At 43.0% G+C, this 12222-nt stretch overlaps 1 protein-coding gene across 1 annotated transcript in view; it reads left to right on the top strand.

Annotated features, from left to right (window-relative positions):
* The window catches only part of LOC136764569 (RAS guanyl-releasing protein 2), a 43494-nt gene extending 31479 nt beyond the window's left edge, over positions 1-12015 (top strand). Inside the window, exons 14-17 of the mRNA XM_066718737.1 lie at positions 3963-3999; positions 4868-5026; positions 6088-6150; positions 6686-12015. Of these exons, the coding sequence (XP_066574834.1) occupies positions 3963-3999; positions 4868-5026; positions 6088-6146 (255 nt within the window). The 3' untranslated portion in view covers positions 6147-6150; positions 6686-12015. The remainder of the gene's footprint in view (positions 1-3962; positions 4000-4867; positions 5027-6087; positions 6151-6685) is intronic.
* Positions 12016-12222: the final 207 nt, after the last annotated feature.

Below are 12222 nucleotides of genomic sequence, written 5' to 3'. Positions count from 1 at the left end.
TTGTGGTACGTACTTGTACTGTGCTGGTTTTTATATTGGAAAATGATTTGGGTGAAAAGTGTGGTATTGTGAGTGTTCTAGAATGTTCTTTAGTGCCTCCTCTCTGTGGGTTTGCATCGGTTTTAATTTTATAATTTATTTTGATAATAGAAGCTTATGCAAGTGGGTTAGGTTCAGCTCCACTGTCTTGCATAGGGAAAAAGCTAGAATTGTCCTTTATATGGACTTCTGGGTGGGATTCGCTTCTCAAGCTCACAAAGCTATGGAAGAAGCGGTTCAGCACTGTGTTCAGAGTTGTTGAAGAGCTGTTGCAGCATCTGCCGGTTTCTTCGTTACATTTTACCAAAGAGCCCTCTGCCAATCTCTCCCACCGGACTCAATCCACTCTCTTGAAGTGTGCACTGGGGTGGAAGAGGATGTGAGGGAGAGACATAGAGTGAGAATATATATATAAGATCCATAACGGCAACAGAAACCTAGAACATACATCTGAGTCTTTCAGTTTGAGGCGTTTATTTATGTGGAATTTTGCTCCAAAAAACACAAGTCCTGTATTATTTTCATGGCTTTTAAAGCCCCAGTGCACACATCGAGAGTCTGTGAGTAAGACGGTGAGCATGTGTTTGCTAGAAATAGTCTATTTACACACACTGGCGATATCATCTTCAAAGACTGTAATTGGCTTTATCATCAAAGAGTATCGGACTAATTATGTGACATTTCACATAAGCCACATTTTCACAAGGGGCTCAAGTTCACACCCCTCAACGCGTGCCCAAGTTCACCCCGGTCTAGATCAGAGGATCCCCGCCCTCGTTTGGCACAGTGAGCATGTGGCACCACCCTTTTGCCTGTTTACCCTGCTAATCCACAGTAAAACACAGTGAAAGGATGTTAAAAATTTCAGACACAACCTCACTTGTGACAAAGCCTATGGCATCCTAAAGCCACTAATCAAAAAACATGTTTTTGAGCCTTATGTTTGTACAGGGCTTCCTTCTCCCCTCCGTTTCCTCTTCTGTCTGTTTCCATGGTAGTATTTTTACCTCTCCGTCTCTCGCAGTTAAACCTACCCCCCCCCCCATGCAGTTTCCATTGTGCTTTCCTCTATCTCTGCCTCTCAGTCTTCTCTCAGATCTTCCGCTCCCTCTCCAGGCATTTTCCTTCACTGCCACACTTCGCCTGCCTTCCTGTCTGCCGTCTCGGTTGACTCGTCACGTTGCAGATTGTTCTCTGCTCCTACAACCAGGCAGCTAATGACCGCGTTGCCCTCCCTCCCACCTCCCGTCTCTTGTTCGGACCCTACCCAAATTGTGGCTGTACTCTTTTCATCTCGCAAAGCCCTAATGTGAAATTTGTATTTCATTGCCCTCCACGGTCACAGTTGCTCTGTTTTTTTAGTTGTTTTATTATTCTGTATTCTTGATTTCTGCAGATTTACCACCCCTGCAGCCTCTTCTCAGTCTTAATATTCCACCCGGGTAATTCACCGTACTTTTTCATTATTATTATTTTTTTTTACAAAGGTTGGAAACAAAAGGACACCATTTGGCTCCTTCTGCTTGGATGTTTAGATTAAGTAGCTAGTCTAGTACAACCTGCAATTTCATCTGGACGTTTTCTGAAGGAACCCAGATTGTCAGAGTCAGCTAAATGGGGTGGGTACCTTGCTTTTGCCCCCTGACACTCTTTGTGTAAAGCCATGCCCCCTTTTTGAGGCCTAAAGGAACCTAAACTAAGTCTCCTAAAGCTAAACTCACAAAAGTAAAGAGCTGTATTTTGCTGCTTGTGATTCCACTGTGCTAGCTGTGACTAAGAGAAAATGAAGCTGTAAAGATTTCAAGTAAAAATATAGCTATTGCCGTTTATCCTTGTTCAGATAGTTGCCAGCCAACAAAACCCCAGATCCTGTTAGCAGAATCTGTCTATTCAGTAAAGGGTATCAACTTGCTTTTCTGTATCAACAACAGTCGCAATCCATCGGCCCATATGAGCAGAAGAAATCAATTCAGAGGTAGAAAAACCAGCTGGGAGCCAATAACAAAGGACTGACCTTTCAAACTGCCCCCGATGCAAATTCTTTTATGTGTCTGTGCTGGGAAAGGAAACGGACTCGATGAAACGATGATTCAAGGGATCCCAAGTTGGACAACTGGGTTAAAGGCTTCTGCTCGGAGAACCGGTTGAACCCTATAGTCCACACAGCGCCGGCTCCTGTCTGGGCCCTATAGTCCACACAGCGAGGCTCTAGTCAGGGCCCTATAGTCCAATCTGGGTCTCCTCACAGGTGGCCACGTGTTATTGTCTGAGCCCTGTTATTACAGTTATATGTACAGTATATGTGATCCTCAATTTATTATTATTATTCAGACATTGAGTAGATGTCTTTATCGAGGTTGACTCGCATGTTTTTACAAACACAACCCTCTGTGCTCTATATATATCCAACATTACAGGACATTACAACATGCATTTAAAAAATAAAACAAAATAACTAACACATACTGTGCATGCCTTTTTGAAACACACACACACACACACACATTACAATATATTTTGTGACACCCAATTTTCCTGACACTAAAATCATGATTCTCCATTTCCTTGTTTTCTTGTTTGTTTTTCCACCCACCCCTCTCGGTAGCTCTTCTCGTCTTCCATGAGTCTGTCTCTCCATCTGTCTCTCTCCTGGGCTGTTTCCTTCCTGAGATTGCTGCCCCCCCCTCCGGTTTATTGACCTATTCTCTCTTCCCCCCCAACGAGCTCAACTTATTGCTGCTTGTGATTAAAAACTGTGGCACAGAGGGTGAAAATATTGATTATTTTTTTAATCGGGGGATTAGACACAGCTTCATAACACAAAGTAGTCCACCCCTCAACCTCTGTTTAGCATCCATTTATTTATTTATCTACCTATTTATTTATGTATGTTCCCTGCTTTGGTTCCCAGAGCCAACCCAGTTAACGGGTTTCGTCCTGGCAGCGTTGTGTGAGGTTGCCGTTCGTTTGTATTTTGGTCCTGATCAAAATAACGCTAGAGAAATGTTGCAGAAACTTATCACGTCATTAATGCCCTTCGATTGTCCCCTGCTTTGTCTGCACAATTCCTTCATCCATCTCAGGAACTTCAGTACATCATCAAGCAGAATTGTATTGTCTTGAATTTTCACACACACAAAGCGGTCAAAAATATATTTCCCCTTTTTCTTGACACTGTCAAATCATACAGCGTATCTGATAAACATTTTTAATTTTACTTAAACTTTTCTGTGTATTTATTTAATTTGTTCATATATATTTTCTCCTGGAAGGTAGCTACACAATGGTTTTGCAATATCCTCTAGAGTCTACAGATTTGTGTTGCCACAGTGTTATACTGCTCTGTGTTCGCTGTTGTATTATAATATTGCCACAACATTATTTGCTTGGCTGGGTAGCCATACGTACCATAGAATATTCTTGCTAGTGCTCCTGATGCTCTTTGAAGGGTTCGACTTGAAATCTTCCTAAAATCCAGCTAATAAATGCACAATCAATATTGGCTATTGATTAGGAGTTGGTTAATTAGGTTTCTCAAAACAAAGCCTATTTTATCGGAATTGTCCAGTGAGGTTAAGGTCTGGTGAATGGGGACATCAATTTTACACTTAAAGGTTGATACCATCACCGTTAGTCACACGATAAGATTATAACCATAGACAGTAAATCTAAATTACACGAAATCAAAAATGAACATTCTGTAGAGGAAATCATCTTCAAAATATTCGGAGTGCCGATCCAGGCCTTGCATATTCCCTCTCTTAAAGTGTATATATAGCCCAATGGACAGACTGATGTTTTGTATGGGAGGAGTATGTACACTAGGTCTGGTCACAATTGTTAGAGTAGACGAACGTCTTCAGAGTTCTGACCAAAAGACACAGTGCTGTTTTTATTTATTATTCATTTTTTGTCCCTTACAGATTTGGGGTATCTACAAACAGGGCTATAAGTGCAAAGGTAAGGAATTTTTCAGTCATCAAAATATGCACATTATAACCTGTATGTTACATACATTTTAAACTGAAGTTTTGGAAGAAGACCAACCCAATCTCCCCAATTTTGTGAATTCTCTCCCAATAGAAGACTTCCACCTTACCAGGCATAAGGACACAAGTGCGGTTTTGTGTTTCAGAGGGGGATATAATATTGTATGTTATGTATGCAGAGTATTTGCAAGATTGGTCTATGCCTTTGTGTGGCTTGTATTACTCTGGTCTCTTCTCCAGTGTTATGTCCTGATTGGGTGAGCCACGCTCTGTGCCATAGAGTACGAACCTATTTGTGAGTTAATTAAGTTTGACTGTTGGAGTCAAGCTGCTTATTTCTAGTACTGCCGCTTCCTGCTACGCCGGTGGCTGCACTCAAAACTAATTAAGTGGTTAATTGCCGTCCATTGCACCTCCAGTCATGGAGGTGTTGTAGCCTTGCGATAGAGGAAACGCTAAAGGATGTGAAAATATGATCCATATGCAGTCTTATGGCTATTTGAGGCGTTTTCAGCTGTAACCCCGATTCAGAAAAAGGATTCAGGCTGACACCTTGATCTCGATCCAAGTTTTTCTTTGTAGTCTGAACCACAGAGCTCCCAGGCGCAACACTGCTCTGACTTGTGTTCACTTCTTGAAATGCTTCGAGGAATAGTTCTGCACGATCAAATGACGAGATCAACGGGGAATCTCGTCTGGGAGTATGGGACCTCCTGAATTTGATTCTTCTCGATCGTGTGGGTGGGAATACTTGTCAGTTTATGGGCACGGAAAGAGAGGCTGTGTCTGTCTCCTGCCTCTCAGCCTGGTCTCTCTGTTTCCCCCCCCATCCCCCCCAGCTTGCGGTGTGAACTGTCACAAGGCGTGCCGCAGCCGGCTGGCCGTGGAGTGTCGCAAACGGACCAAGAGCATCAGCCTGGAGAGCCCCCCCATGCTGCACTCCCGCTCCTACAGCTTCCCGCCCCCTTCCACCTCGCCCCCCAGCCTGCAGCAGACAGGTACGACCCCCCCCTTCTCTGTACATTGCCTGAAGACTGCAAACTCACTCCAAGCCAGTCAGCGTCCTTCTCTATGTCATGTGACTCCGTCGGGTCTAGTGACTAAATGGTTAAAATGGATGCGACCAAAACCGCAGTCAGTGGGGGGGACTTTGGACAGGAAAGTAGGGCTGATGGACTGTTATGAAGCTGTAGTGTGGATGTTCTTCTAAATCAATAGGTTAGTTATCACACGTACGCATTATGATTTTGCTTTCCTTTTCTTTTCACACTACTCATAGCTTAGCACCTGGCGAATCACATGACATATTCCTCAAATACAGGTGACTGACTTGTTGACGGTTTGCTGTGGTTTTTTATGACGATGGCAGTCCCCCGGTATCTTCCCCCCAACTCCAAATTGAGACCACCATGTGACATACTTTTACACACGCATAAGTTACAACAACTCCATATAAGGAACATGCAGACGCAGCGAATTATAATACATACATACATCTGCTATTGATCACCCCGAGTTTATTGTTGGGTCAAGAACTCATTCTGTGTCCAGGACAGACGTCAGCCTTACAGATAATGCTGCGGTGTTATAGATTTAAGATTAGCCGAGCAGCCTGTCTGCTGAGACAAGGGACAGGTATCTGTTTTGGAGTAAATGAGTGATGCATTTTGATTGTATTTAGAGATTGTACTGCCTGTAAAGCGCACCGTGACCCGGCCACAGGGGTCTGGGTAAAATCCCACTCACAGCAGACCCTGTCAGTCCTTACTATGGACAGGTTTAGTGTAAAGCACATTCCACTTATTTCTGATTTATAGGCTTTCTGATTTTCATTCTACAACAGCAAAATCAAACTGCATAATTAACTTAAGAACTGACTTATTGAAATATTACACAGCGAAGTTTGTCTCTGAAATAGATGACCCTTAACCCCTGTGAAGGTATGCGGTATATTCAGAGAAAACGGCAGTTAAATGCAACTGCTCACTGGTCTTTAGTGTGATTTCTATTATTTTCTTTCCTGTGTGAATAAGCTGACCGTGTTTTCTGCTTTTCCCAGTGATTACCGAAGAGGAGATTGAGTCGGTTGAAGATGGCGTGTTCGATATTCACCTCTAGCTGGGTAACTGTCAGACAAAAGAAATGCATTTGCTTATTGTTTATGCTGTGTTGTCTACGCTAGGTTTTTTATTGCCTGCAATAACACCTGCCAACTCCCCTGACCCCTACAAAACCAGTCATCTTGGTCGTAGAGACAAAGCGAAATCAATTGGACAGTTTGCGTTTTAATGCGGCTCTGGACGATCGTCGCCCTGTGATTGATGTCAGGGCATCTTTCTGAGCAGTGGCGGCTCCCCCTACTGCTACTGCTGCTGCTGCTGCAGAGGCTTCTGGGAATCGAAATGTTCAGTAAATATCGTGGGGGGGAAAGAAAAAACATTTAATCAAGACAAATAAATCAAATTTTCCTGCAGTGCAACAGATGTAAATGAATGCATTACAGCCCTTCCTGACTATACAGATGTTCTGTATTTAAATATTTATAGAAAGGGTTTAGACAGGGACAGAGTTTGAGGAGGGTGAGGGGGTGGGGGGGGACCAGGGAGAGGGATATATTCTGAAATTACTTCCATTTGTTTTTTTCTATCTTTGCACAGAACAGACAAACCAGAGGATGACTCACCTTGATGACCTGCCAATAATTATTCAAATTCAGCTACAAGAAGAACAACAACAAAAAAATAACAAAGAACAACAATTCCAGGAGAAAGTCTGGACTATGACAATTAAAAAATAAAACATGCAAGGGCACTGCCACCGTGTGGAAAGAAGCTGCATTTCAGTGTCACCCATTCCACAGTTCCTGCCTCACAAATCGAAGCTCTCTGTCCACACTGCGAACGAAGACAACAACATGTACGCCTGCAGCGATATTGCGAATCTGAGTACAGGAATGAACTCGTTGAGGGTTAAGGCCTGCAGGTGTACAAATCTGCATTTGTAAAATCTGTTGTTCTGTCAGATTATGTTTTTAAGTCGGCGCTTCCCAGCCGTGGTCTTGGAGGTACCTCTGAGCTCTCGATTTAACCCCTTCATCTCAGCCAAAGTTGAGATAAGTCAGGTGAGTCGCTGAAGCTATGAGATGAGAAATAGCAGACACAGAGAGGCCTCCAGGACAATGGTGGGGAACCCCTGCTTCACAATGCTCTTTGGCTTCCTGTTGAAAAGCTGTAGATAAGCACTGGAAAAGAAAAGCGATCACGTTTTCAGGTTTTGTAGGGATCTTGAATCCTGGCCCTTCTGAATCTGGCTGTGTGACTATAATGTGTTGTTTCTGGTTTGTGTTTTTGTACTTTCGTTTTGACGTAGAAATGAAATTGTATAGACCCCTTCTTGGATTGCTGTCAAGTACAAAAGTCTGCTTTTATGTTTTTACTCCATAGACATCAACATGTCTGAAGTCAAGCAATGACGGAAAAGCATGAATTTGTTTGAGCTCTTACTGCAGATGTTTTTGTTTTTGTTTGTTTGTTGGATTTTCTTGTGGCTGTAGTGTATGTAGAATAGTCCTGTTCGATCAGTGAGGCTTGTGAATAGTTCTTTAGTAATCGGCTGTAATTTGTGCATCCTAAATGTGACAGATGTTAAGTTTTATTATTTAAAGCCTGCATAAAAAAAAAAAAAAAAAAACACACCAAAAAGTCGCACTTCTGGGACAGTGCCGCTTATTCATTCTGATGTTTTCGAGGGCGGGATTATCTTCAAAGCTCTTCTTGATCCCGGGTAAAAGTTTCTCTCCTCAAAACAAATCAATCGCGTAAGTAATCTAGCAAGAGATGACACTCGTGTAGAGAATGAAAATGGTCTAACTGACAGTTTGAACTGGAATTCATTCTGGGTGATAGAAAGAGCCCCCCACGTTCTACACTGCTTTTGAAAGTCGTCCTGGGGTAACTTCAAACTGCAAGTTTCAAATCAGCTAACATGCCATTCCCGAAGAGCTCGCAATCAATTAATCCATTAGCACACCTCTAAATTGTCTCCAAAGGGTCTTCCGGTGTTAATTCCAAATGATGAAGATAATTAAATGGACGTCTTTTCTATGGTTGACTTCAAGGTGTTGCTCTCTTGGACTGGCTTTGGAAAACAGAAAATTTGGGAAAAGACCTGATATATAAAACATGTTTTAGTGGAGAGCAAATAGTGGTAGTCTTGCCCAGGGAAGCTCTGATCCCTTCTGTACATGTGTCTACAGTGGTGTGGGCTGTAACTCTGTAGCTCCGTTGGCAGGATTGTGTGTTGTCTCTGGTTCAGGGTACCTTGGTGTTACTGGGAAAAGCCATGCTGAGATGTATCTGGATTGGAGGCAGAGGCCAAAGGAGATTGGGATGAGCTGGTACGGCACACTGGCATGAAAGTGGCTGAAGCGGTAGTAAAATCATGACTGTGAAATGCACTGCACTTCCCTCTTGTCTTTTTGTAGACTGTCTATGGTTTTCATGGGTGGGACCTCCTTATACTTGGTCGGATCCGATGTCATGTGTGAAAGTTATGGCTTGGAAAGGGCCCAGCTGTGGCACAATGCTCTCAAGTCACTGCACGCCGAGGACAAGGAGGGGCAGCGGGATGAGCCGGACGCGCCGACGTAGGAGTGTCTATAAGCTCAGTCCTGCGCCAATATTACGGGTGTTTTCTCAAGTCCTGGTAGTCTCTTTAACTATCAAAGTCATGCAAAAGGGAGTCATGAAATTTAATCTACATTGCCTGCATTCTGTGAGGCCGGAGCAAGTTTTTATTAAAGTCGGCCTGTGGTCTAATTAGCTGATTGACTGGAAGAAAGTAGTCCTTCTCTATTCTGCAGGCCTCAAGTGATGTCCTAGGTAGCTGCACGAAGAAACGGATGTCTCTCTCTGAGCTATTAAATGGGAAATGCGTGAAACAATGTTTAGGGTGGGTGGCATTGAAAACCTATAATGGTTGACTATGGGAACCAGCATTGGCTAAAACCTGACTGATGCACTTGCTTCACTAAAGCTGATATCTGAAGTCCTCTGGCTAGTCTATTAAGAGCCCAAAATCCTGCGCTCATTTTCTGCTTCACTTGACCGGGGAGGGACACCAAAATCCACACTGGTATACTCCCCTGTGTCCGCAGGGAAGAGTTGAGTTGCGCCCAATGGGGGGGAACAGCAGAGCCTGCCGGAGACGAGCCCTGATCAGGCCCGGGGTGGGAGCAGTGGGGACTGTGATAGATAACTTAAGTAGTGAAGTCTGACAGAGGAGTGGAAGTCAAATGCCGCCCATCAATTATGAAGGTCTGTCTGGGATTACTGCACTGGAACGATTTGGGAGCGGGGCATGAATAAATAGGGGTCGGGAGAGAAAATGAATTGAAACGAGTCCGAAAATAGCCTGTATTATTTACGTATGTATTATGATTATTGTTTAACGGTCATTGAACCGTGGCCTCTATTAACCCCAGCGAACCACGGCTGAAATCCCTCCACTTTAATTGCAGATGGTGTCAAAAAAAAACAAATAGTCTTGTGTAAAATTAAGCGGGTTAGACTTAAATTATGGGGACAAAAGTAAAGTATTGAACGTTTTTTTTTTTTTTTTGTTTTTTATGTAATACCTAAGGATTCTTAGTTTTTTTTTTACCTTCCAAATTTTATGCCCTAATTACATTTTTGTTTTCAATTTTACAGCTGATCGATCTGGGGTCTTTAAAATTGAAACCGATTGATTTGTTGTGCAGATTGTTTTCTCTCTCTCGCCTAAAGATTACAAATTTAATAACAGAGGGCTGGTGTTTATGCTGAACATCTGAGGTGATTGTTTAAAACCTGGGAGCAGCAGGGGTGGCATTTGTCTTCCCCACTCCCAATGGAAAGAAAAAGTATAGTTTGCACGGTGCTCATGGGCTTTCACCGGAATAATACTTTTATTGTCACCGTGCTGAAAAACATGTCACAAATTACACAATTTAGAGAATCTGCAAGCGCATTGTCAGAGACATAAAGGAAAGGCGCCATTCAAACCCCAGGGTGCATTATCACACGAGGCCTACAATTATCACGCTGTGTACCATTATGAGATCTGCCAAGCCACCCCCCCCCCCCCCCCACGTGGTTCATGTATCGGTAATGTGCAAAATACTACAAAACAAAAGATGAGTGAAAAAAATCGACAGCTTTCAAATCCTTTCTTCTATTTCTCTTTGCGCCAACAAATGCGTGTGTATATTGTATGTGGGAGGCTTGTACAAGCTGCTAAAAAACAAAATACATATAACTGAGTTAATATTTACAGATTGGTCTGAAGTGGATTTGGCGTGCTTTCCTGCCAAGATTATCTGGCATCGACTTGTGAAGGATTTGGGCCGCATTCCCAAGGAAATTGATCACGGAGAAACTTCAATTTCAGATTGGCATTTTCTTTCAAAGCGCAAACTCTCACCTTCACCAGAACAGCTAGGCTGGTTGTAAAGGTTGGTAAAAGATTTACTCAGGACTGAGCACATAAGTTTTAATACGATTTTTCATATGTTTTTGCAGTTGTTTTTTCCCCTGAATTAATAGACCGTATAGGGGCTGACTGTGTGAATATATCATATATTGTTACAGCAACTGCAATATGCATATTGGCCTTTATAGATAGTTTTGCCTATTTTAGACTTATTCTTGGCTGTCCCTCTCTACGTTTACAGCTGTAATTAGTGTTAATCCTGGTCTACTTCTCAGTTAAATGTGATGACAAATCACACGTTTTTCGTAATTGCTTTCCATTAAAATGACAATGCTTTCTAACTACCCCTATCTATTGGAGGTGTTTGAGTCAAACAGACAGAACCGCTTTGTCTGCTGTGTGGACGCTGTAGCCATAGGGACTCGCGTATTGGGCTTGAAATGGTCCAATGGTCCACCAATGAGTCCAAGCTATTTAGTGACCTATATTAAAAATGAATTGGAGGGAATTTGATGACCGATTATAAGAACATAAGAAAGTTTACAATTCGAGAGGAGGCCATTCGACCCATCATGCTTGTCTGGTGTCCATTAATAACCAAGTGATCCAAAGACCCTATCCAGTCTATTTTTAAATGTTCCCAAATTTTCAGCATCTACCACATCGCTGGGGAGTTTGTTCAGATTGTGACGCCTCTCTGTGTGAAGAAGTGTCTCCTGTTTTCCGTTTTGAATGCCTTGAAGCCCAAATTCCATCTGTGTCCCCGGGTGCGTGTGTCCCTGCTGATTTGGAAAAGCTCCTCTGGTTTGATGTGGTCGATGCCTTTCATGATTTTGAAGACTTGAATCAAGTCATACACTTCCTATTTCCTGAAATCTGCACGTGATGCTGATTTATGCCCCCCTGCTTGGGGAGGGGGTGGACAACAAATGCTAGTAGGCTACTTTAGGATCAAATTTTAGTCATCCAATTATTTACACAGACACAGTCTGACAGAGCAATGCAAGTCAATTGCCTCCTATTTATTCATGGTTTTAATCTGTTCTGGCCCAATGTGTTGGATTTGTTTCCTCATGCTTTTGGCAAACCCTTCATGGCTTTGCCATTCTGGATTTTGAGGCTGGTGTATTTGCTGTGAACACATACAGTAAATATGATCCCTGCCGTAGGCCTACAACCGAACATCTTGCAGCCACAGTGAAATCCAGGGCAAAACCAGGTGTGATTTTGATTGTGTATCAGTCGTGAAATCCAGGGTCAATACCTGTAGCGAATGTGTATAAAACACCTTAAGCACTGACAGATGCGCACTGGGATTTCTGTGTCTGTGGAGTCCTGGGGGGAAAGAATCTGTACACAACAGGGTGTTGATGTTTGAGAGCCAAACAATCACCAAAAAAATACCAGAGCCAGGGTGCTGTCAGTATTAGTTGTGTCTTCTAAGAGTTTGTGGAGCAGCAGACTGTGCTACCTGGCTGTTGTGTTGTCCTATGACTATTAAAAGTGACACCTGTGTGGAGCTGCTGAGTGATTGTCTTTCTGCTGTTGACAAGGTGAAAGTGTGCGTGTTTGCACGTTGGGAGTCAGACGCAGGTGGTTTAACAGTTTGGGCACGGCGACGTCTATCTAATCTCACCCACTTCAGATGGAGATGGGAATAAAAAAATCGGAAGTGATTTTCTTTCCTTCACGTCAAAGGTGTAAAACGGTTCCTCTGGGGCGCACA

The sequence above is a fragment of the Amia ocellicauda genome, chromosome 12 (assembly GCF_036373705.1).
Source record: "Amia ocellicauda isolate fAmiCal2 chromosome 12, fAmiCal2.hap1, whole genome shotgun sequence".
In the NCBI taxonomy this organism is placed as follows: Eukaryota; Metazoa; Chordata; class Actinopteri; order Amiiformes; family Amiidae; genus Amia; species Amia ocellicauda.
The sequence above is the reverse complement of the archived record's forward strand: the minus strand, read 5'-3'. Positions and strand labels throughout refer to the sequence as shown.